Source organism: Corythoichthys intestinalis, chromosome 3, assembly GCF_030265065.1.
Source record: "Corythoichthys intestinalis isolate RoL2023-P3 chromosome 3, ASM3026506v1, whole genome shotgun sequence".
Classification (NCBI taxonomy): domain Eukaryota; kingdom Metazoa; phylum Chordata; class Actinopteri; order Syngnathiformes; family Syngnathidae; genus Corythoichthys; species Corythoichthys intestinalis.
Window position 1 is genome coordinate 64,222,784 of NC_080397.1, and position 23,762 is coordinate 64,246,545.

The 23,762-nt window shown below is 41.5% G+C and overlaps 1 protein-coding gene across 1 annotated transcript in view; it reads right to left on the bottom strand.

Annotated features, from left to right (window-relative positions):
- The window catches only part of nos1 (nitric oxide synthase 1 (neuronal)), a 153,227-nt gene that overhangs the window by 83,115 nt on the left and 46,350 nt on the right, over positions 1 to 23,762 (bottom strand). Inside the window, exons 3-4 of the mRNA XM_057831649.1 lie at positions 17,510 to 17,612; positions 7,390 to 7,527 (exon numbers count right to left, since the gene is read on the bottom strand). Of these exons, the coding sequence (XP_057687632.1) occupies positions 7,390 to 7,527; positions 17,510 to 17,612 (241 nt within the window). The remainder of the gene's footprint in view (positions 1 to 7,389; positions 7,528 to 17,509; positions 17,613 to 23,762) is intronic.

A 23,762-nucleotide genomic window follows, 5' to 3' on the forward strand; every position in this document is an offset into this window, starting at 1 on the left:
CTTTAACACCTCTGACGCTCATTTTTCAATTTTGATTGACTCATGGGGTTTGACAAAATTTTAGGAAGATATCAAAACACTTTTTTGCTGAGGATTCACTGAGAAGTGTCAGACATGAAAACATCACAAAATAACTGTCTCAATCACTCTCTGTCTGAAAAATTTGCTACACTGTACCTCCTATAAAAAGGAGGTGTAGGCAAACTAGAGCTTTTGGAATAGGTAAAAAGGTTGTCCACCCGATTGCCTGCCTGAGTGGTCCACTGTCCACTAATTGGAGCAATCTAACCCTGCGGTTTTGTGAGTGTAAATAGAAATGACTAATGAGGACCGAAATGCTCACAAAATTTATGCTGATTAGAGTCAGATGAAGCTTCTCTGGATACAAGTGATTTGTATAAACTGATCCACCTTTGGTAGTTCTAGTCTTACGAACTATTTTGCTTTTTTTTTTTTCTTCTTCTTTAACTATGACTGCTCATAAGCACCCCCTTGGGGATAACGGAACCAGCACATATCACATGAGTGGCACAACCCAAACTCTGAACTCAAACAAATTGTGAACATATGACCGAAACTATGTTGCATTTTCGTTTCATCAGACAAAAACTGGCATTCAACTCGACACATCAAGACATTTTTAGCTCGCTATCGTCACGTCACAGTCATGAAAATATTGTCGACGAAATATTTTCGTTATCGTCGACGAAAACAATGGTCTGTGCTGAGTGATCATCACATGCTAAATGTAACTCGTAGCATTGGCGTAACATTTGCATTAGCATGAACTTTAACATAGCCAGAGTCCTGTTAAACTGTTGTTGTGTTGATTTTTGTTGTCTCTACGGCTTATAGTAGTTAGTATAGCAGTAATAAAACTAGGGCTGTCAAAAATATCGCGTTAACGGGCGGTAATTTTTTTAATTAATCACGTTAAAATATTTGACGCAATTAACGCACATGCCCCGCTCAAACAGAATAAAATGACAGTAGTGTAATGTCAGCTTGTTACTTGTTTTGTGGTGTTTGGCGCCCTCTGCTGGTGCTTGGGTCCAACTGATTTTATGGGTTAGAACCATGAGTGAGCATGGTGTAATTATTGACATCTACAATGGCGAGCTACTAGTTTATTTTTTGATTGAAAATTTTACAAATTTTAATAAAACAAAAACATTAGGAGAGGTTTTAATATAAAATTTCTATAACTTGTACGAACATTTATCTTTCAAGAACGACAAGTCTTTCTATCCATGGATCGCTTTAAGAGAATGTTAATAATATTAATCCCATCTTGTTGATTTATTGTTATAATAAATGCAGTACTTATGTACCGTATGTTGATGTTTATATCAGTCTTGTATCTTATTTTTCCATTCTGACAATAATTTACAGAAAAATGTGGCATATTTTATAGATGGTATTAATTGCGATTAATTACGATTAATTAATTTTTAAGCTGTAATTAACGCGATTAAAAAATTTAATCGTTTTACAGTCCTAAATAAAACCATAAGAAAACAAAACTGGTGTTGTCCTTGTAGATGCTACAATATGTACTCGTCTGTCAATGTTCATTTAAAAAAAACAAAAATTATTTATCTTTGGACTAAAACTTTGGAATGTTTACAGACGAAAACATTTTGAATATTCGTTGACTAAAACTAGATATAGAGCACATTTTGATACGGCTAAAATATGACTAAGACTATAAAGTATTTTGTCCAAAACAAGACAAAAATGATAAGAGCAGCCAAAAACAACGTTTCCCTGGAAGATTATATAAATACGGCACCAGTTCAGCACTAAAAAGGGGGGTGTGAGGAATCTTGGAATGTCAAAAGTCAGCTACGGTATTGTCTTTTTAAAGACTGGCCTCTAAGTATCTGCCATTGATTTCAATTGAAATGAAAGGTCCTTTTAAAAAAAAAAAAAAATGTAAATAATACTAATCATGTCTAATGCCCCGAGGGGATCATGACTATTTTATACGAGATGGCTGACATACAATTGAGGCGGTGAGTCATGTATGTGCTGTGACAGGACGAAGCGTGGAAAATCCAGAAGAAGAGGAAGCGATGCAAAGAGAATAATTTTTGCTGAGCCGTCTTGGCTGATTATAACGTCAGCTGTCGTTTAGCCTTCGTTACGCCAGACGATGACGGGCTGCGACAGCGACTCCGGTGTCAGTCCAAACTTGGCTCATCTCGGGGAAAATGCACTCAGTAGCGGCCAAAATAAACCATCCGTGGCGGCCAGTCCAAACACCGCGAGGAAATCGAGCAGAGGGATAAAAGAAGCGGATGTATGAACTCGCCGAATGCCAGAGAAGAGTTCCTCATATTGCCGACCATGTTACAAGCATTTTGACTGCTCGGTGACAATGTTAAATACTGAAGGAAGTTTTTCTGACTGATATTATGGACTGAAGCGGCAACCTAATCATAAACTATTTGTCGCACAGTGTAGTGGTACTTTCGCCTGACTGGCAGTCACGGTTCTCAATGGTTAAACCTAGAGTTTTCCATTTTAAAAGTTGAATTTCAGCACTTAAGAGTTTCTGTTTTGATTACAATGGAGGTCTCGCCCTTCAACAATCAGCCAATTACGAGATCAGTTCTTTGTCTTCGTCCAGGTTGCCAGAACTCCATAGGCTCTGTAAACTAAGGTTGCAGAAAAAAGACAAGTATATGCATACAGCATACATGGTGCACTTGCACTACAAACACGCATTCTAGCGTGTACTTGCTTGCGCTACACATGTACTTGCGCTAGAAACACATGCTTACGTGTTCTTGCGCTACGAATGCGTGTTCATGTGCTACAAGTTTACGTGCGCTACAGACACGTGTGCTAGGACTGCAAACTCGCGTACTTGCGTGTACTTGCGCTACAAACACGCGTACTTGCACTACAAACCCGCGTACTTGTACTTGCGCTAGAAACTCGTGTACTTACGTGTTCTTGCGCGACAAATGCGTGTTTATGTGCTACAAGTTTACGTGCGCTACAGACACGTGTGCTAGGACTGCAAACTTGCGTACTTGCGCTACAAACTCGCGTACTTGCATGTACTTGCGCTACAACTCCTGTACTTGTGCAACAAGGTTGTGTACTTGTGCTAAAAAAATGTGTACTTGCGTGTACTTGCGCAACAAAAACGTGTACTTGCGCTACCAAAACGTGTACTAGTACTGCAAACATGTACTTGCGCTACAAACTCGTGTACTTGCGCTAAAAATGTGTACTTGCGTGTACTTGCCCTACAAACTTGTGTACTTGCGCTCCAAACCCGCGTACTTGTACTTGCGCTAGAAACACGTGTACTTACGTGTTCTTGCGTGACAAATGCGTGTTTATGTGCTACAAGTTTACGTGCGCTACAGACACGTGTGCTAGGACTGCAAACTCGCGTACTTGCGCTAAAAATAACGTGTACTTGCGCTACAACTCATGTACTTGTGCAACAAAGTTGTGTACTTTTGCTAAAAATATGTGTACTTGCGCTACAAAAACGTGTACTAGTACTGCAAACATGTACTTGGGCTACAAACACGTGTACTTGTGCTATAAGTTTACTTGCGCTACAAACTCGTGTACTTGCGCTATAAGTTTACTTGCGCTAAAAATGTGTACTTGCGTGTACTTGCCCTACAAACATGTGTACTTGCGCTCCACACTCGTGTACTTGCGCTACAAACATGTGTGCTAGGACTGCAAACGTGTACTAGAATTACAAACACGTGTACCAGTACTGCAAAGACATGTATGTGCGTCGACTTGCGCTACATAGTACCGTATTGGCCCGAACATAAGACTGTTCTTTGCATTGAAATAACAATGAAAAAGAGGAGGTTGTCTTATATTCGCGGTCTAGACATTATACCCATTCACGATGCTAGATGGCGCCAGATATCATTGAAGCGATGTTCTGTCATGACAGATCTCAGCTACGCTCCCCATTCACGACACTTGATGACACCAGATATCACTGAAGCGATGTTCTTAGCTACTCTTTTTAGTTTAACCAGTTTGCATTATTTTATTGCAATGTTATTCCTTATTCAGATTTGTTTCAAGATTACAGTTAGTTCGACTTCACTTTGATGGTTAATGCAATTATTGCAATTTTGTTCTTTTATCACAATAGATTGGTTTATTTACAGTGCAAAAACCAGAAGCCATTCATTTACGAATGTGATTGCACTTTAGTTTACATATTTAAATGTTCAGATATTAAGATTTGAATGAGGCAAAATAACATGCTTTTTCTCTCAAGTATATTGTTATAATCATTTGTTTCGGCTATACTGTAATTATTTTCTGAATTAAAACTAACTGGGTGTTCAAAAAAATCTTTTTTCAAACTTGAGTCTTAAAAAAGAGGGGTTCGTCTTATAATCAGGGCCGTCTTATATTCGGGCCAATACGGTATTACAAACTCATGCACTGGTGCAAACATGTAGTAGTACTACTCGTACATTTTACCCGAATACTTTTCAATGAATACTTGAGTACATTTATGAATGACTACTTTTACTTTTATTATTTTGAAGTAACGTTACTCTTACATGATTAAAAATTCTTGTCTACTCTACCCACCTCCGGCAACAGGGCATCTGTATAGCTGAAATTGAAAGTACAGTAGAAATGGAAACCTAACACCCAGAGCACAAGAAAACATCTGAAAAGATGAGTACACACTTTATTGAAAGAAAAAAAGATTGGAACCAGGCGAGTGAGGAGAGCATAAGAGGTGACGGGTGGGTGGAAGAAGATGAGAAAAGAGATGAGCGCGCATTAGTGATAAAAAGCAAATTGGGGACATTGACGGCTAGCTGGAAGATGTATCAAATCCGCCACGCTAATAAAACGCCCTGCTCACAAGTTGGATGAGTTCGAGAGAGGCAGCGTTAACAAATCGCGCGGCAGCTGAAAGCCGCAACTTCCTGGTTGCCTGGTAACTGCCGATAACCGCCGATAGTTGGACTCGACCCTATCCCCTCCCACTCCGCTTCCATATTGGCAGGCCACGACTCGTCCATTCAACATTTTCATTAAGTTTGCTTTAAAAGAGTTCTTAACAGGACTCAAAGCAGATTTTCTTTTCGACGCCATGGCGCCGAACAAACGCCGCAGCCGCCAGCTGTCGCTTTCAGTCACCGGGTGAGTGTGTTCCGAGTTCCACAACAAATCCCGTAGCTTGATTCTCACTGTCGCATTACCGTGCGGCCACCTCCTCTTTTTGTTTTAATTTTAATAATAAGAATATTAGTGATGTCCCGAGCTGATAATCGGTATCGACACCAGATACGTTTTTTTGGGGGGGAATAACGGACCGTATTGGATTTGGTGTTAAGTTCGGATCCGATCTAGTAGTCGCGTGTGATCAGTACCATCGTGCTTTTCGGCTGCCGTAAACCCAATGCTCTAAAAATAGCCATATCCGTCGCCGATACCAAGTATCGGATCGGGACATCACTAATATACAGCATAATGATCTTGACGGGTCAGATTCCACCTTCACTGCGCCATGCCTTCAAGTAGGGGGCCATCCCACAATCCACTTCAGTTATTCGCAGTGGGTCGCCGCGACACATGCAACGATAAACGCCGGATTTAGGTTGAAAAAGTACGAAAGCTGTACCGCATACAAACAGGGAGGATTGTCTCAGGAATGATTTGTTCAAGGATTCAACGTAATGATCAGATTTTTCGTTTCGCTTACAAGAATTTTCAACGTAAAAAGTTTTTTGTTGTAAGGCTGCTGCCTCATTGTCTAACAGACTAGCAACATTCTTCGACATATTTATGTAAAATAAATGCTAACTGCCCGTTTTTTTTTTTTTTGTTTTTTTGCTCTTAACAAAGAATCGAGACTGTTTTATGTTGATATCTATGTAGAATTCAGGGATTTAAGCATTTATTTACAATAATTTTCAATGAAAATAGCTCTGTTTACATATGGGGGCTGTCACACTGACTGACGGACTAGCATCATTTTTCGACATATTTACGTAAAATAAATGCTAACTGCCAGTTTGTTTGTTTTTTGCCATTTTAACAGAATCGAGACTGTTTTACGTTCATATCTATAAAGAATTTGGGGATTTAAGCATTTATTCACAAGAACTTTTAACGGAAAAACTGGTTACATCAGGCGGCCGCCACATTGACTAACAGACAAGCATAGTACTTCGAAATTCACGTAAAATAAATGCTAGCTGCAGTTATTTTTTTGTTTTGTTTTTAACCAAGAATCAAGACTGTTTTACATCCATATCTATAAAGAATTTAGGGATTTAAGCATTTATTCACATGAATTTTTACCGAAAAAGCTTTGTTTACATATGTCAGCCGCCACATTGACTAACAGACTAGCATCGTACTTCCACATATTTATGTAAAATAAATGCAAACTGCATGTTTTTTTGTTTTTGTTTTGCTTTTAACAAAGAATCAAGACTGTTTTACATCCATATCTATAAAGAATTCTGAGATTTAAGCATTTATTCCCAAGAATTTTCACCGGAAAATCTCCGTTTACATAAGGCGGCAGCCACATTGACTGAGACTAGCATCGTACTTTGACATATTTATGTAAAATAAATGCTAACTGCACATTTTTTGCTTGCAACCAAGAATCGCGACTGGTTTTACAATCATATCTATAAAGAATTCGGAGATTTAAGCATTTGTTCACAATAATTTTCAACGGAAAAGCTCTGTTTACACATGGAGGCCGCCACATTGACTGACCAGCTAGTTTAGTACTTCGACATTCACGTAAAATAAATGCTACCTGCACGTTTTTTTTTTTTTGCTTTTAACCAAGAATCAAGACAATTTTACATCCATATCTGTAAAGAATTTAGGCATTTAAGCATTTATTCATATGAATTTTCACCAAAAAAGCTCTGTTAACAAATGGCAGCCGCCACATTAACTAACAGACTAGCATCATACTTCCACATACTGTATTTACATAAAATGCTAACCACATGTTTTGTATTTGCTTTTAACCAAGAATCGAAACTATTTTACGTCCATATCTATAAAGAATTCAGGGATTTAAGCATCTTTTCACAAGAATTTTTACCGGAAAAACTGTTTACATCAGGCGGCCGCCACATTGACTAACGGACTAGCTTGTACTTAGACATATTTACGTAAAATGCTAACAACATGTTTTGTATTTGCTTTTAACCAAGAATCGAGATTGTGTTACGTCCATATCTATAAAGAATTCAGGGATTTAAGCATTTATTCACAAGGATTATCAACGAAAAAAGCTTATGTCACGCCACGGCAACAATGCAGGCTCCCTATTCATCGGCCCCGCGCCCCGTCAATATCATTATGAAGTCTGTGTATACACATACATATGCTCACCTTTGTGGAGCTGTGGTGGAGCGTGTCATTCAGGACGCTTCCCGTCTCCCAGTTCTTGATCTTGAGAAATCGGGGGCACTTGGAGGGGCTTCCGTTCTGGACCGTCTTGGTGGGCGACGTCTTACCCACATCGGACCCCTGAGAATAGAGAACCGCAATTATTTTACGTGAACACAAAAGAAGAAAAGCTACAAATTTTGTTCGGAAAAAAAAAAATCCTTTTAGGACTGTTAGGGCTCCTGAGGCCCGACCCGCCTTGGGCAGGTGGACATGTTTTTATCTGATTATAGGTTAGGACGTCTGATTGGTGGAGCAATGACAATCAGCTATCTTTAAAAGCCGGTGGACGCCACCGCCTCGTCGCCCGATCAACTCGTCTGGTTCCTTCCGTCAGTTGCATCTCGCGTTTTGAGACATCGTTTTTGATTACCATTTTTTTTTACTACTTTTGCCGGACCCTTCGCCCGACTCCTTCCGAGCCTCATCATCGCCCTCGGCGAAACCACTCCGAGCCAAACATCACACGCCTTCTGCCTTGGCTCTCCCATCATCAACATTCGTATCGTGTTTGCCAATAAATTACTGTTCCTCACAACCGGCCTGTCTGCTTTGGGATCCCACCACTGCTCACGCACTCCTAACAAAAACTCCCATTCCCTCTGTAAAGAAATGATTAATCATGGTTCAGCACCTCCCAATCATACGCAAATTTATAGAAAAATGTCGTTCGTTTGTGCTAGGTTTGTGCTGAAACAATTTTATATATGATATGAACAATTCTTTTACAGATCAATCTGAGGTCACCCAGCACCCTCTTTTGATTAAAATGGCTAAAAAATTGGTGTCAATCGCTTGTGCTATGTTTGTGATGTAAACATTTTCATTTGTGATGCTATCGTTTTTGAGATAGAGATATTAATTTTGAGTGATGACATCACCCAACCCCCATTTATCGCAAAACGGAACCAAAATGTTGCCATTCGTTTATGCTGAAACATTTTTGTTTGGGCTGCTACAGTGGGGAAAATAAGTGTTTAGTCAACCACCAACTGTGCATGTTCTCCTACTTGAAAAGATTTCAAAGGCCTGTAATTGTCAACATGGGTAAACCTCAACCGTGAGAGACAGAATGTGAAAAAACATTGATTTTTAAAGAATTTATTTCCAAATTAGAGTGGAAAATAAGTATTTGGTCACCTACAAAAAAGCATTTCTGGCTGTCAAAGAGGTCTAACTTCTTCTAACGAGGCTCCGCCCGTTACCTGTATTGATGGCACCTCTTTTAACTCATTATTGGTATAAAAGACACCTGTCCACAACCTCAGTCAGTCACACTCCAAACTCCACTACGGCCATGACCAAATAGCTGTCGAAGGACACCAGAGACAAACTTGTAGACCTGCACCAAGCTGGGAAGACAATCTGCAATAGGTAAAACGCTTGGTGTAAAGAAATCAACTGTTGGCGCAATTATTAGAAAATGGAAGACATACAAGACCACTGATAATCTCCCTCGATCTGGGGCTCCATGCAAGATCTCACCCCATGGCGTCAAAATGATAAGAACGGTGAGCAAAAATCCCAGAACCACACGGGGGGACCTAGTGAATGATCTTCAGAGAGCTGGGACCACAGTAACAAAGGCTACAATCAGTAACACAATGCGCCGCCAGGGACTCAAATCCTGGACTAACAGACGTGTCCCCCTGCTGAAGCCAGTACACGTCCAGGCCTGTCTGCGGTTCGCTAGAGAGCATTTGGATGATCCAGAAGAGGACTGGGAGAATGAGTTATGGTCAGATGAAACCAAAATAGAACTTTTTGGTAGAAACACAGGTTCTCGTGTTTGGAGGAGAAAGAATACTGAATTGCATCTGAAGAACACCATACCCACTGAAGCATGGGGGTGGAAACATCATGCTTTGGGGCTGTTTTTCTGCAAAGGGACCACGACAAGTGATCTACGTAAAGGAAAGAATTAATGGGGCCACGTATCGAGAGATTTTGAGTGAAAATCTCCTTCTGTCAGCAAGGGCATTGAATATGAGACGTGGCTGGGTCTTTCAGCATGACAATGATCCCAAACACACGGCCGGGGCAACATAGGAGTAGCTTCGTAAGAAGCATTTCAAGGCCCTGGAGTGGCCTAGCCATTCTCCAGATCTCAACCCATAGAAAATCTGTGGAGGGAGTTGAAAGTCCGTGTTGCCCAAGGACAGCCCCAAAACATTACTGCTCTAGAGGAGATCTGCATAGAGGAATAAGCCAAAATACCAGCAACAGTGTGTGAAAAGCTTGTGAAGAGTTACAGAAAACGTTTGGCCTCCGTTACTGCCAACAAAGGGTACATAACCAAGTATTCTGGCACACATTCTGTCTCTCATGGTTGAGGTTTACCCATGTTGACAATTACAGGCCTCTCTAATATTTTCAAGTGGGAGAACTTGCACAATTAGTGGTTGACTAAATACTTATTTGCCCCACTTATAGATATATTAATTTCGAGTGATGACATCAATCAACAAAGAGGATAGGATGGAGAAAGCAATGTAACTGCTTCCACATATGATTATGTGAATGAATGGAAGTATAATTCTACAAATTTCGAAGCAGGACGAGGAGCTAAGGAAAAACCGCTGACATGAATGTGGACATGCACAATGTCGCGACAAGAATCAACAAAAACGGGTAGCTAATATAGACACAGACACGGTTGACACAGGAGGATGCAGTTGGAGGATACACTAGGAGCAGTCACACCAGGTGAAATCAATGGGCAATCACAGGAATAAGTCACACTAGGAGGGGAAAACACAAAAACCTAAAATAAACATGCAGTTAAAAGGTTGTCCGCCCGATTGCCTGCCTGAGCGGTCTACCGTCCGATAAAGCCAAGGCAACCCTGCCCTGCCAACACTCAAGATGCTAACTGGAGCAATCCAACCATGTGGTTTTCAGAGTGTGAATGGAAATGACAAATGAGGACCTCAATACTCACAAAAGATATGCCGATTAGAGTCAGATGAACCTTCTCTGGTAACAAAAGTGATTTGTATCAAGTGATCCACCCTTGGTAGTTCTCGTTAAAGGGCTGCCAAAAACGACACTGCCTCAAATGCCCAAATCTGAAACATTTGGCTTGCATTTACATTGTTTTTTTGTCATGAGTTCACATCGGTTTGGACAAGCAGAAGAAGAAAAAAAATGACGCTATCTAGGCATCAATAAAATGGATTCATGGTTGAGCCCTACATCATTTGATGAAGTGCGAGAAAGTGTTCGTAGGATGCTCCCCATTGACTTCCTGTTTTAATTTGAAGGCCCCTGTGATGAATCTAATCAGCAGCTAATGGCGTCTAACCTTTCAGGGAGCCATTGATTGATGAAAAGTCCGCTATTTAAAAACGCCGTAATCAATGGCGCACATTTATCGCTCAACGTGATTTGTTGATCACAGCACAGCACCAAACAAATGCAATCATTAACACTTGTTGGAAAACATGACTTCCTACTTTGTGCAAAAAGAGATTACCCAAAGCTTTAAAATTTCAAATGAATTTCTGATTAGGATGTTCCATTTTCATACTTATATTAAGAAGCAAACATTTTTATCATCTTATATTTTCTTCTGAAACGAAGGTGAAGGAGGCGGTTGGGGGGGTGGTTATTAACTAAAACTTTGATTAATGCAACGCTGTTTTTTACGCATCAACTGGCGCAACTTTTTGGTCGCAGAGAGCTGAAAGTCCAAAATATACGTGGATGAGGACGAGCGCGCCTGGCAAAGCGTGAACCATTTGCACGGATGACGGACGATGTGCGCATGACTGCAACGGCTCGGACTGATGTTCTGATTTTTTAATGGGGAGCGGAATCCCACGGAAACGTACTCAAATCTTACATTATGTATCATAAGGCTGGGTGGGAAGCGTGGGTAATCCTGCAGTAGAGTGGGAGGAAGTTACACTAAGATTGAAGTCTGAACAGATTACTCGTTAGCTGTGAAGGACTTGATCAATTGAAGCATTAAGTGACGCAACTTCCACTGTGTGTCCATGCACGACCGAAGCTGACAATATTAAAAATGGAAAATGAAATAAAAATGAATATTAATACAGAATGATGAAATAAGGTTCAAAGATGAAAAATATGGAAATACTTAGTACAGTGCTGGCCAAAAGTATTGGCACACCTGCAATTCTGTCAGATAATGCTCAATTTCTCCCAGAAAATGATTGCCATTACAAATGCTTCGGTAGTAATGTCTTCATTTATTTTGCTTGCACTGAAAAAAACATTAAATCATTATCATTTTACACAAATCTCCAAAAATGGGCTGGCAAAAAGTAGTGGCATCCTCAGCCTAATACTTTGTAGCACAACCTTTAGAAAAAATGATTGTGAACAAACGCTTCCGGTATCCATTTCTAACAATGCTCTGCTGGAATTTGAGACCATTCTTCTTTGGCCAACTGCTCCAGGTCGCTGAGATTGGAAGGGTGACTTCTCCAAACCTCTCCACAGGTGGAGATTCAGGTCTTGACTCATTGCTGGCCACTTTAGAAGTTTCCAATGCTTTCATTTTCTAGTGCTTTTTGAAGTGTGTTTTGGGTGTTTGTCCTGCTGGAAGACCCATGACCTCTGAGGGAGACCCAGCTTTCTCACACTGGGCCCTACATTATACTGCAAAATTTGTTGGTAGTCGTCAGGCTTCATAATGCCATGGACACGGTCAAGCAGTCCAGTGCCAGAGGCAGCAAAGCAACCCCAAAACATCAGGGAACCTCCGCCATGTTTGACTGTGGGGACCGTGTTCTTTTCTTTGAAGGCCTAGTATTTTTTCCTGTAAATTCTATGTTGATGCCTTTTTCCCCAAAAAGCTCTACTCGTCTCATGAGACCAGAGAATATTCTTCCAAAACTTGTTTGGTTTTCTCAGGTAAGTTTTGGCAAACTTCAGCCTGGCTTTTATATGTCTCTGGGTCAGAAGTGGGGTGTTCCTGGGAATCCTACCATAGAGTCCCTTTTCATTCAGATGCTGACAGATAGTACAGGTGGACATTGTTGTACCCTCGGACTGCGGGACAGCTTGAACTTGTTTGAATGTTAGCCGAGGTTCTTTATCCACTATCCGCACAATCTTTTATTTAAATCTCTCGTCAATTTTTCTTTTACTTCCACATCTAAGGAGGTGAGCCACAGTGCCATGGGGTATACACTTATTGATGACACTGCGCACGGTAGACGTGGGAACATTCAGGTCTTTGGAGATGGACTTGTAGCCTTGAGATTGCCCATGCTTCTTCGCAATTTTCCTTCTCAAGTCCCCAGGCAGTTCTTTGGTCTTTTCTCCATGCTCAATGTGGTACACACAAGGACACATTTTCGAGGTTGAGTCGACTTTAATCCATTTTAACTGGCTGCATGTGTGATTTAGTTATTGCAACCACAGGTAGGTAACAGGTGCTGTTGATTACACAAATTAGAGAAGTATTACATGATATTTCAAAGGGTCCCAATTAAAGATGTCCCGATCGATCGGAATCGGCAAAAAAATATCGGACATGACTTTTTTTTTTTTTTTTTAATTAACTCGTTTTCTTATTGTATGTAACGTTACAGACAAAATGTCTTACACTCATCCAGAGTCTTTACTTTTGGCTTAAAGTAGGGCTATGAAATTAATCGTGTTAACGGCGGTAATTAATTTTTTAAAAAAATAATCACGTTAATATATTTAATGCAATTAACGCATGCGCTGCACGACCCACTCACGCATTGTCGCGTTCAATCTATAATGGCGCCGTTTTACCTACATATAGAGCTAAAAGGCATCGTAAGATGAGTAGAGTGAATTTTGGCAGTCTTTGGGGCCTTTTTTTAATTGGCTAAAGCCTTACAATCCCTCTCTCAACAATCAGAAATATCGTGGGAAGCAATGTGGAGAAGCAAGGTAGTAGTTGATCTTTTTCTTAACACCCTGTGTTATTTCCCAAGCAGAGAAGAAGTATCAATTGTTGCCACTACACATAGTCATGGGTGCACTTCCCATCATGCATTTGGGCAGAACAGTTAAATGGCTACAGTATCATTTACTGAAAGCTCAACAAATACACTTAATTGCAATATTTAGTCACAATATACAAAGTCACAATTATCCTTTAAGAATTATAAGTCTTTCTATCCGTAGATCACCTCCACAGACAGAATGGTAATAATGTAAATGCCATCTTGAGGATTTATTGTCATAATAAACAAATACAGTACTTATGTACTGTATGTTGAATGTATATATTTGTCCGAGTTTTATTCATTTTTTTCTTAATGCATTGCCAAAATGTATATGATCGGGAAAAATGATTGGGAATGATTAGAATTGAATCGGGAGCAAAAAAAAAAGCAATCGGATCGGGAAATATCGGGATCAGCAGACACTCAAAGTAAAACGATCGGGATCGGATCGGGAGCAAAAAAACATGATCGGAACAAGCCTAGTCCCAATACATTTGTCTAGCCCAGGGGTCCCCAACCTATTCCACTAAGGCACACTGTGGGTGCAGGATTTCATTCTTACCAAACAAGATGACAACACTTTTTCCCCAATCTGGTGTTTTACAAGTGCAATCAGTTGATTGCAGTCAGGTGTGGCTTGTTTTAGCAGAAGCCTCATTGGTTCAACTGTCTCTGCTGGATCGGCTGGAACAAAAACCAGGACCCACAGTGTGCCTTGAGGACTGGGTTGAAAACCCCTGGTCTAGCCCATTTTTGGAGTTTTGTGTAAAATAATAATGATTTAATTTTTGCTTCCCATTCTCTTTTGTGTTTTTTTCATTGCAAGCAAAATAAATGAAGATATTACTATCAAAGCATTGTAATTGCAATCATTTTCTGGGAGAAATTCAGCATTGGCTGACAGAATTGCAGAGGTGCCAATACTTTTGGCCAGCAGTGTACTTGCGGCCCGCTTCCCTTTGTTGTACTCTGACTTGTTTGGCATCACGCCAGTGCTAATTTGTTACTTTCAAGCATTGCTTTCACGTCGGGAAGCGGGGGTGAACACCAGTTAATATTTCAATAAGGCAGAGAAACTGTAAACAGCGCAGGCTCGGCGATGCCCCCCTCTCCTGTTAGTTCGCTAGTTTATTGAGCAGCGTTCATTTTCACCGCTGGAGCGGTGCCACTAATAGCTGCCGTTTGCTCAAGATTTGGACCTTACTTCTCTCAGTATTATTGTGCAGCCATTGAGGTATGTTTTTTGAAGCCAATGTCTCCATTAATTTACTTTATAGCATTATTGTACGCTCTTTGTCATGATTGTATTTTATTTTCCAATTGTGTGTTCATCGTTCGATGATGACCAATGCCATTTGAAGAACAGCTATGGAGTGATGTGTGAAATTATTTCTGAATAAAATGCAATTTTATTTAATTTTCAAATGCTTCTATCCTGAATTTCGAATTCACAGCACGTCTTAAGTCTTCTTGTGACTGGCTCCAATGTAAAAGGAGATAATGTGAGATGATGCCAGTAGACTAAAAATAATGCTTTGATTATTTTCAAAGACGCCTGAGAAAGATTTAAAATTTTAGGGATTTCATACTTTCTCATAGAAATCTCGCAAGGAAAAATAAAATTTATGGCACGTGACAAATGAATGGTGGGGGCACACACAAAAAAGGGGTCGCATCTGCAGGCGAGCGCCTCCATTTTACACGGCTTTAAGTATTTCGACAGAGGCGGCCGACCGGTGAGGATCAACGCAGAGCACGTACAGATTAGGACACCATCGGCCTAATCCGGATTTAACGGCGCCGCCGTGGCAGCCGTTTGTCGCCCGGAAGGATCTGGCAGGCCAAGTGATCGGATGGAGAGCCTCGTTTTACGCAAATATGCCAGCTCACTTCCTAAAAGCACAAGTGAGGATTACAATGTCCTGGGAAGTTCCAAATTTAGAGTCGTGCGCCTTTCAGTGTAGTACCACATTGGGCCAAAACATATTGGGTGGCAGCACTAAACTCCGCTACAAGAGACAGCATGTGATCAGCTCCTGTGTTTTGCCAGCTGCTTGACACCATTTCAACTGAGCTTTCAAGACCTACACATCATCCTTTTCTGTAACAATATAAGCGCTGAAAAAGAAAAAAAATATTTTCCAGGGGGGTGATTTTCATGAAATTTATGCATTACGGCAGGGGTCCCCAAACTTTTTCCTGTGGGGGCCGGAGTCAGTTTGCAACAGAAAAGGTGTGACGATTGCAGGAGTGCCTAAATGTAAAAATGTATTGTTTTTCAGAAAGCCACAATCAAATAACGCTTTCTGGATTCTTCACAGAACAAAAGTAAATAAAATTTTTTAAAAAAAAAATATATATATATATAATATAATATATACGGCTGTCAAAATTATCGCGTTAACGGGCGGTAATTAATTTTTTTCAATTAATCACGTTAAAATATTTGACGCATTTAACGCACTTGCCCCGCTCAAACAGATTAAAATGATGGGGTTAACCCTATGTGCACTTGTTACTTGTGTTTTTGGGTGTTTTGTCGCCCCCTGCTGGCGCTTGGGTGCGACTGATTTTATGGGTTTCAGCACCATTGTGTAATTATTGACAACAACAATGGCGAGCTACTAGTTTATTTTTTGATTGAAAGTTTTACAAATTTTATTAAAACAAAAACATTAAGAAAAGTTTTAATATACAATTTCTATAACTTGTACTAACATTTATCTTTTAAGAACTACAAGTCTTTCTCTCCATGGATCACTTTAACAGTTAATGTTTTTATTAACTGTTAATTGCTATCTTGTTGATTTATTGTTATAATACAGTACTTATGTACTCTATGTTGAATATATATATCCGTCTTCTATCTTTCCATTCCAACAATAATTTACAGAAAAATATGGCATATTTTATAGATGGTTTGAATTGTGATTAATTACGATTAATTCATTTTTAAGCTGTGATTAACTCGATTAAAATTTTTAATCGTTTGACACCCCTGATAATAAATTATAAGATAATATAATAATAATAATAACACTATTAATATTATAATAAATAATAACACTATTAATTCAATTGATAATAACCAAATAACCCTCTCTGGGTTCTTCACAGAAAATACATAAGACTATTGAGAAAAAAAATAATTTTTTTTTGGTTAGCTTTATGAGAATCACACACCCGTGAAAGTGACTAAAATTTCTTGCCGGAACTCCCTGACAAAGTTCGCTGTGCATCCAGAATTACTTTTTTTTTTGTTTGTTTTTTTTGTTTTGGAGGAGGTGGGACACCGAAATACAAAGAAAATTGCTTTTGGCACAGTAAAACCTATAACACTCAATAAAACAACAGGTCATACACATACATGAGGCTATTGAATTACTTACTGTAAAGTGATTGTAACAACAACAACAACAAAAAATACCGTATTGGCCCTGATTATAAGACGACCCCCTCTGTTTCAAGTCTAGTTTGAAAAAAAGACTTTTTGAACACCAAATTAATTTTTATACAGAAAATTACAGTACATCCGAAACAAATGATTATAACAATGTATTTGAGAGAAAAAGCATGTTATTTTGCCTCATTCAAATCTTAATATCTGAACATTTAAATATGTAAACTAAAGTGCAATCACATTCGTAAATGGTTTATTTACATTTCAAAAACCAGAAGCCAATCTATTGTGATAAAACGATGAAATTTGCAATAACTGCATTAACCATCAAAGCGAAATCTATAACTAACTGTAGTCTTGAAACAAATCTGAATAAGGAAAAACATTGCAATAAAATAATGCAAACTGGTTAAACTTGAGAGTAGCTGAGATCTGTCATGACAGAACATTGCTTCAATGATATCTGGCGCCATCTAGCGTCGTGAATGGGCATAATGTCTAGACCGCGAATATAAGACGACCCCCTCTTTTTCAGTCTTATTTCAATGCAAAAAACACCGTCTTATATTCGGGCCAATACGGTATATGCGAAACTGATTTTAATACAAAATTGTATTTTTTCAATGATGTACAAGATAACAATGGGGTTTCACTGTTTGCAAGGGCAGTGAAACACAACAGGAAGAGCTGGCATCCTTTTTGTTCCTACCTGCTCGGCCTCAATGTTGTGCAGCACCACCGGCATGTTGTCCCGTCTTCTTTTGTTCTCGGTCGACAGTTGCGGTGAAGTCCCGTTGCCCACGCCAAGGTCCCTGAAAAAAGGTACAGCGGGTAAATGCACAAGTCCACAACAACAGACAGGCGTACTACTACCTGTAAGAAAGGAGTGTCAGGATGAGTCTAAAGCCCCTTTCAGATTTATATGCCACTAAATTCCCGTGTAAAGTGCGTGGGATTACCCGTTTCATGGCTTTCAGATATGGGAGATGTACCGGGAATTACCCGGGTTGGACACCTTCAGACTTGTCCCGTGTTGGTGACATCATAACCCAGACATTACATCATTTTTGGTCGGCATAGGCAACAAAATGAGCCCCACATTTCCGAATTGGATAATGGACAGTCTCTTCCTCAGCTGTAAGACTCATTAGCTGTTTAACTTCATTATGTTTCCAATTTTAATTTTGATATCTTAGTTTGCCCTGTTGATAATTGCCATGTTTGTTTACCGCTTTTCGTCTTACTGCGAAGAAAGAGTAAATGACGATCGGCCCGCCATGATATTTACGTCATCAGACTTTGCGCCGCAACCCGGGAATCAAACGGCTGCTTTCACACATGCCGCATCCCGGGTAAGTCATGGACATTATTCTACGACGCGACACGGTTAATGTCCATGTCATCTCCATGTCAGTCGACCTGGGAAATTGCTTTCGGACATGAGGGCTACCCGTTTAAATCCTGGGATTTAACCAGAGTTCAGTGTATACCTGATAGGTGCTTAGAATGGAAAAGTGAAATAGATCTGACACTGTGCAAATTTCAATCCATCCTCACATTCAGAATCATTACTTGGTTTGGTTCATCTACTCTCAGTAACCGAAACATGCTAAACTAACTCTCCCCAGTTACTTGATCCAGCTCTACTGGGATGAACCCAAGGGGTTACCGGGCCAGCCAGGAGACAGTCTCCCCAGCGTGTCCCAGGTCGGTCTCCTCGCAGTGAGACGTGCATCCTAATCAGATTCCCGAGTCATCGGATCTGCAACAGCGACCGAGCTTCTCACCTTACCTCTAAAGGAGAGCACGGGCACCCTACGGAGGAAACTCATTTCTGCCACTTGTATCTGGGATCTCGTTCTTTCAGTCACGACCCACAGCTCCTGATGATAACTGAGGGTAGGAACGTAGATCGACCGGTGTAAAGAGGGCTTTCGGCTCACCTCCCTCTTCACCACGACAAACTGATGCAGAGTCCGCATCACTGCTGACTCGGCACCGATCCCCCTATGGATCTCCCGTTCCATTTTTCTGTCACTCCAGAACAATAACCCAAGATAATTAAGCTCTTCCCCTTGGGAAAGGACCTCATCCCTGACCCGGAGAGAGCATTCCACCTTTTCCTAACCAGGGCGTCAGATTTGGAGGTGCTGATTCTCATCCCAGTCGCTTTATACTTTGCTGCGAACCGCTCCAGTGAGAGTTGAAGGTTTGATGACGCCGACGTAACTGTATCTGTAAAATGCAAAGATGCAATACCGAGGCCACCAAACCGGACCCTCCCAACATCTCAGCTGCACCTAGATATTCTGTCCATAAAAGTTATGAAAAGAATTAGTGATATAGGGCAGCCTTGGCAGAGTCCAACCCTAACTAGAAACAGATCAGACTTACTACCGGCTATGCGGACCAAACTCTGACAACGTTATTGCCATTCATTTAAAAAGCTATAATATTTAGAATATGTCTTGACCTACGGAGGGTGCCATGTTTTGCGCGCGCAATGCACGCTAGGGGTGATGACGCAGATGGCCTTGAACGGGAGAATAGCTGTGCAAGCAAAGCTAGTAGCCTACGATGACTGGCATGATTTTGTCATATTCTGCTGCTGGTCAGATTGTTTTGTTACAAAGATGTGTGATGAGTTCCCGATGGCGTTCCAGCTCATCAACAGTCTACCCAACAGCTGTCAGGGTCCCGAACAAATGCTGATATATCCTACCTCATACTGTATTCTTGTCTCCTGTTTTAGCTGTTCTTTATTGCACTTTACCCGATTGTTTGTTTTTACTGTATTGTTGTCCTTCATTGCACTTTTATTGTTTTATTGTATTGTATTTGTCTTGTTGCTTTTATACTTTATCTCTATTTTCTTTCCCACCGACAAGTATGGCTTTTCTTTTTTTTAAACCTGTGCTTTTCAGCTGTTTGACATTGAGAATGGAAGTCTGTCCGGTTGGTTTAAACATACATACATACATATGACATACTCCCATTGTGATCATTCAACATACTTCGTTTATTAAGACAAAGCAGTAAACAGGAAGGGGTTACGGGGAACAGAAGAAAAGAAAACAAGAAAAAACACAAACAACAACAATACATTGAACGCCTACACTAAGTATGAATATGTTGGTGCCATCGTCAGCGAGATGTATTTCCGGTTGTCACCATGTGGGGGGCCTGTTGACCAGGGAAAGAAGGGGTGGGGGGGATAAGTGATTGGGAGGGTTGGAGTGTACACAAATCAGCTCTGTGATCTAGAAACCATTAATAGTGTGAATCCCTTGCGAGTGTAAGCCCGTTGACAACCGACCCTACGCTGCCCCATTGCCAATCCCGGCACGAGGCCCCCCACCCAAGGGCGCCCAATCACATCCAACCGTGCGCGAGCCCCATCAAACACGCGACAGCCATGCAGACGAATGGAGACGCCGCACAAGCACCACCCCAGGGCCACGGCGCCCACCACCCAGCCAGCTCAGGGCGGGAAGGCAGGCGGGGGGAGCCAGCGCAGCCTATCCCTCCTCCCGCAGCCCAGTAAAGGGACCATTGTCACCCCCCTTGGATCCAGGGTGGTTCCCCGGGCCACCAACGCCCCCCCAACCGGCCCTCAGGGATGGGAAGAGGAGACGCAACCCCACAGTTACAAACGCCTTCTCCCAAAAAGTAATTGAGTTAGTAACTCAGTTACCTGAAGGTAAGAGTAATTAGTTACTTGGCAAAGTAACTGGTGTTACCTTTCATGTTGTTGTTTTTTTTTTCATTAAAAAAAAAACAAAAAAAAACATAGTAACCTTTGCTATGTGTCGAAGTCATCTATTTCATTTTGATGTGAAAGTTTTAAAACTGTCATCATTTAAAGATGGATTCAAATCAAGATTTTAGGAGTATTTTAGATCAAAAGTTTGGAAGATTCACTACAACAGAGCCTTTCTGAGAAGTCTACTGCTTCAAAATGGCGGCCGTTTACTAACGCCGCCGTCCGTCATTTCGCATGCAGTTCAATAAGCATTTGATATCTAGGCGTAGATTGTAGGCTGTCGGCTACAGTCAGGAAATATTGGAGCCACCTAGCCTAGCATCGCGTTTGCTACAGCATCACAACACTTCAACCACCGTAGTAACACACATTGTCTCTTTGCCAAAACGGAGACTAAATCCGAACAGAGAAATAACGTAATTCACGAAAAACGTAGATTTTGAACGTACGGCGTAAACATTTAAAAATCAGTGCTCACTTGTACAACTTGACAGGTACGCTAACTACACATTGTCAACATGTGACAGAAACTATGGCGCATTTTTGTCTTGTTCTCGTCATGTCAGACGAAAACTGGCATTTGCGGCGCTATGTTTTAGTCCCCCAAGACACGTTTTAAGCTCGTTATCGTCTCGTAATCGTCATGAAAAAAATTGTTCAATGAAATATTTTTGCTATAGTCGTGGTTGAGGAAAACACTGTTTCAGTGAAAAAAAAAATCTATTCTATTGTATTCTATTCTATTTTAAACACAGACACACACCCGGTTTACACACAAAACTCCTGTTGAACAAACACTAACACGCTGCAATGGCAAGTGCACATAACACAGAGTGTAGGCTTTTCATGGTAGAAATAAACATTTTTACATTATATTGTTAAAAATTATATTAAAAAATGACTAACTCAAAGTCGTTACTTTCATAATTGAATAACTGGTAATTGTCGATTTTACAAAGTAGTAACTTCACTTTCCAAGACTAAATTGAACTAAACTGTTTTTGAGCCACACTGTGTGACTTTACCAATCCAATCATTCACAGAAAATCAGCAAAGAAAAACATTTTTGCATGAGAATTGGATCTCCAGCATGTCATTGCTTTTGAAAATTGGAAAAGAGTACCAGGAAGAAAACTGCATCGGCAGAGGTCCGCACTATTTTCCACACAAATACATAGATGCAGAATTTTGCAAGAGGCACGGCTACCTCTTGAGAAGTCAGCCATTAGATTGAATCAAAAGATCTCAAATTGCATTGCTAAATAAATCATGTCATACTTTTCAGGTTTTGTAAATCAGACCCCTCCAGCTACCCGACCGGTGGGGCATAATTGGACTTTGACATTGCAGGACCTGCTTATTCAACCAGCATAACTCGGCTCCTCATGCACTCACCTTCCTGAGAGATGAATTGAAGCGCGGGCTTGGCCAAAGCAAGGACAATTATTGGCAGACTTGGAAGCTGGAAGGTTAAGAACATCTCCACGCCGTTGTCCGCGCTCACGTCTTAAGTAGCAGTCTTAAGTCAAATGGGGCGGGCTTTCCTGTACTGTAATACAATGTGGCTTTAAGTCTGATTTGAGAGATTCGCAGGCGTGGCGTGAGCTGGTAGCACCATGTCTCAAACTGGTTCTTCTGAACACCACACAAAGCAAGCCAAAGTTTTGCTTTTGATCATTGGCAAGAAATACAACAGCATAGAACAGCTATTATATGTTATTACAGATTTGAGAAACAATGGATGTCCTGTAACTTTTTGTTTATCTCTCCCGCTATTATCTCTCGCTTTGTCGTTTAGCTTCAGGCTTGAAAATTCAACCACACCAAGTTCCTCATTCTCTCTGCCACTCTTTTTTTTTTTTTTTTTTAATCTGTCCTATTCAGCTGTTTGACACGGAGAATGGAAATCTGAGTGTTCGATTAGTCTGAACAGTTTTAATGTTTCACATGGGAGTATGACAGTCCCATTGGGATCATTCAACATACCTTGTTTATTATAAGTCAAAGCAGCAAACAGGATGGGGTTATGGGGGAACAAAAGAAACGAAAAACAAAAAACAACAAGAACTACATTGAACGCCTACACTAACTATGGAAATGTTGGTGCAATCAACAGCTATAGATATAATAGCTATAGGATGTATTTCCGGTTGACAACACGTGGGGGGGCCCGACAACCAAGGAAAGAGTTGGGGGGGTCTAAAAGATAAGTGTTTGGGAGAGGTGAAGTGTACACAAATGAGCCCTGTGATCTAGAACCCAGTAATTGTGTGAATCCCTTGTGAGTGTGAGTTTGTTGGCATCCTACCCTACGCCATCCTACTGCCAATCCTGACACCAAGGTCCTCCACCCGAGCGCCCCACCACATCCAGCCACGTGCAAAACCCGTCAAGCACGCAACAGTGCCGCAAACGAGCAGAGACGCCGCGCGGGCGCCGCCCCAGGGCCACGCCCCCCCACCCAACCAATCGGGGCGAGCCAGCGCAGCCCATCTTTCCTTCCGCAACCTAGCAAAGGAGCCGTTGTCATCCCGGGTGGTCACCCTGGCGATTCGCGCCCCCGTCAACTGGCCTTCAGGGATGGGATAAGGGAACGCGCCAACAACCACCACCCCCATCCGGCCCACAAGCCACAGCCCCCCGACCAGTACGGCACATTGCGGGACCCCCAACGGGCCACCAAGCCCAGGGCAGGGCAGTGCCCCCCACTGAAGCAGGTGATACCCAGCCAGTTTGCCGGCACCAGGCAGCGTCTTGCCACGGGTGGGTGGCAGATAACTAGGCAGAAAAGACAGGGGAAGGTGGGGGCAGGACGATGCTGAGAAGCTGCCGCGGGGCAGCGCGAGACTGGCGCCTCTGGGACAGCAGCCCAGGCAGAGGGGAGACCGCGTCCCGGGAGCCACGCCATAGATAAAAAGTGTGGGACCCACCTACCACCCTATTACTGTGGCTGCCAGTTCCCCGCAGCTATTACCAAACACCATGATGGGATTGTGTGGGGAGGGTAGTGCTGTGTATGCATTAAAATAGAGCCTGGTTTAGGCTAGTGGGACCGCCGCTATGAGATTCTACCCAGTCGCCTGTCCCACCACTCCCCCTTGGAGTATGATGTTTTTGGTGCGTTAAAAGAGGTGCGGGAATAGTGGGGCCTGCTGCAAGGAGGCAACAGTGAAGTCACCCCGCCCCCAACAGGTCCCAT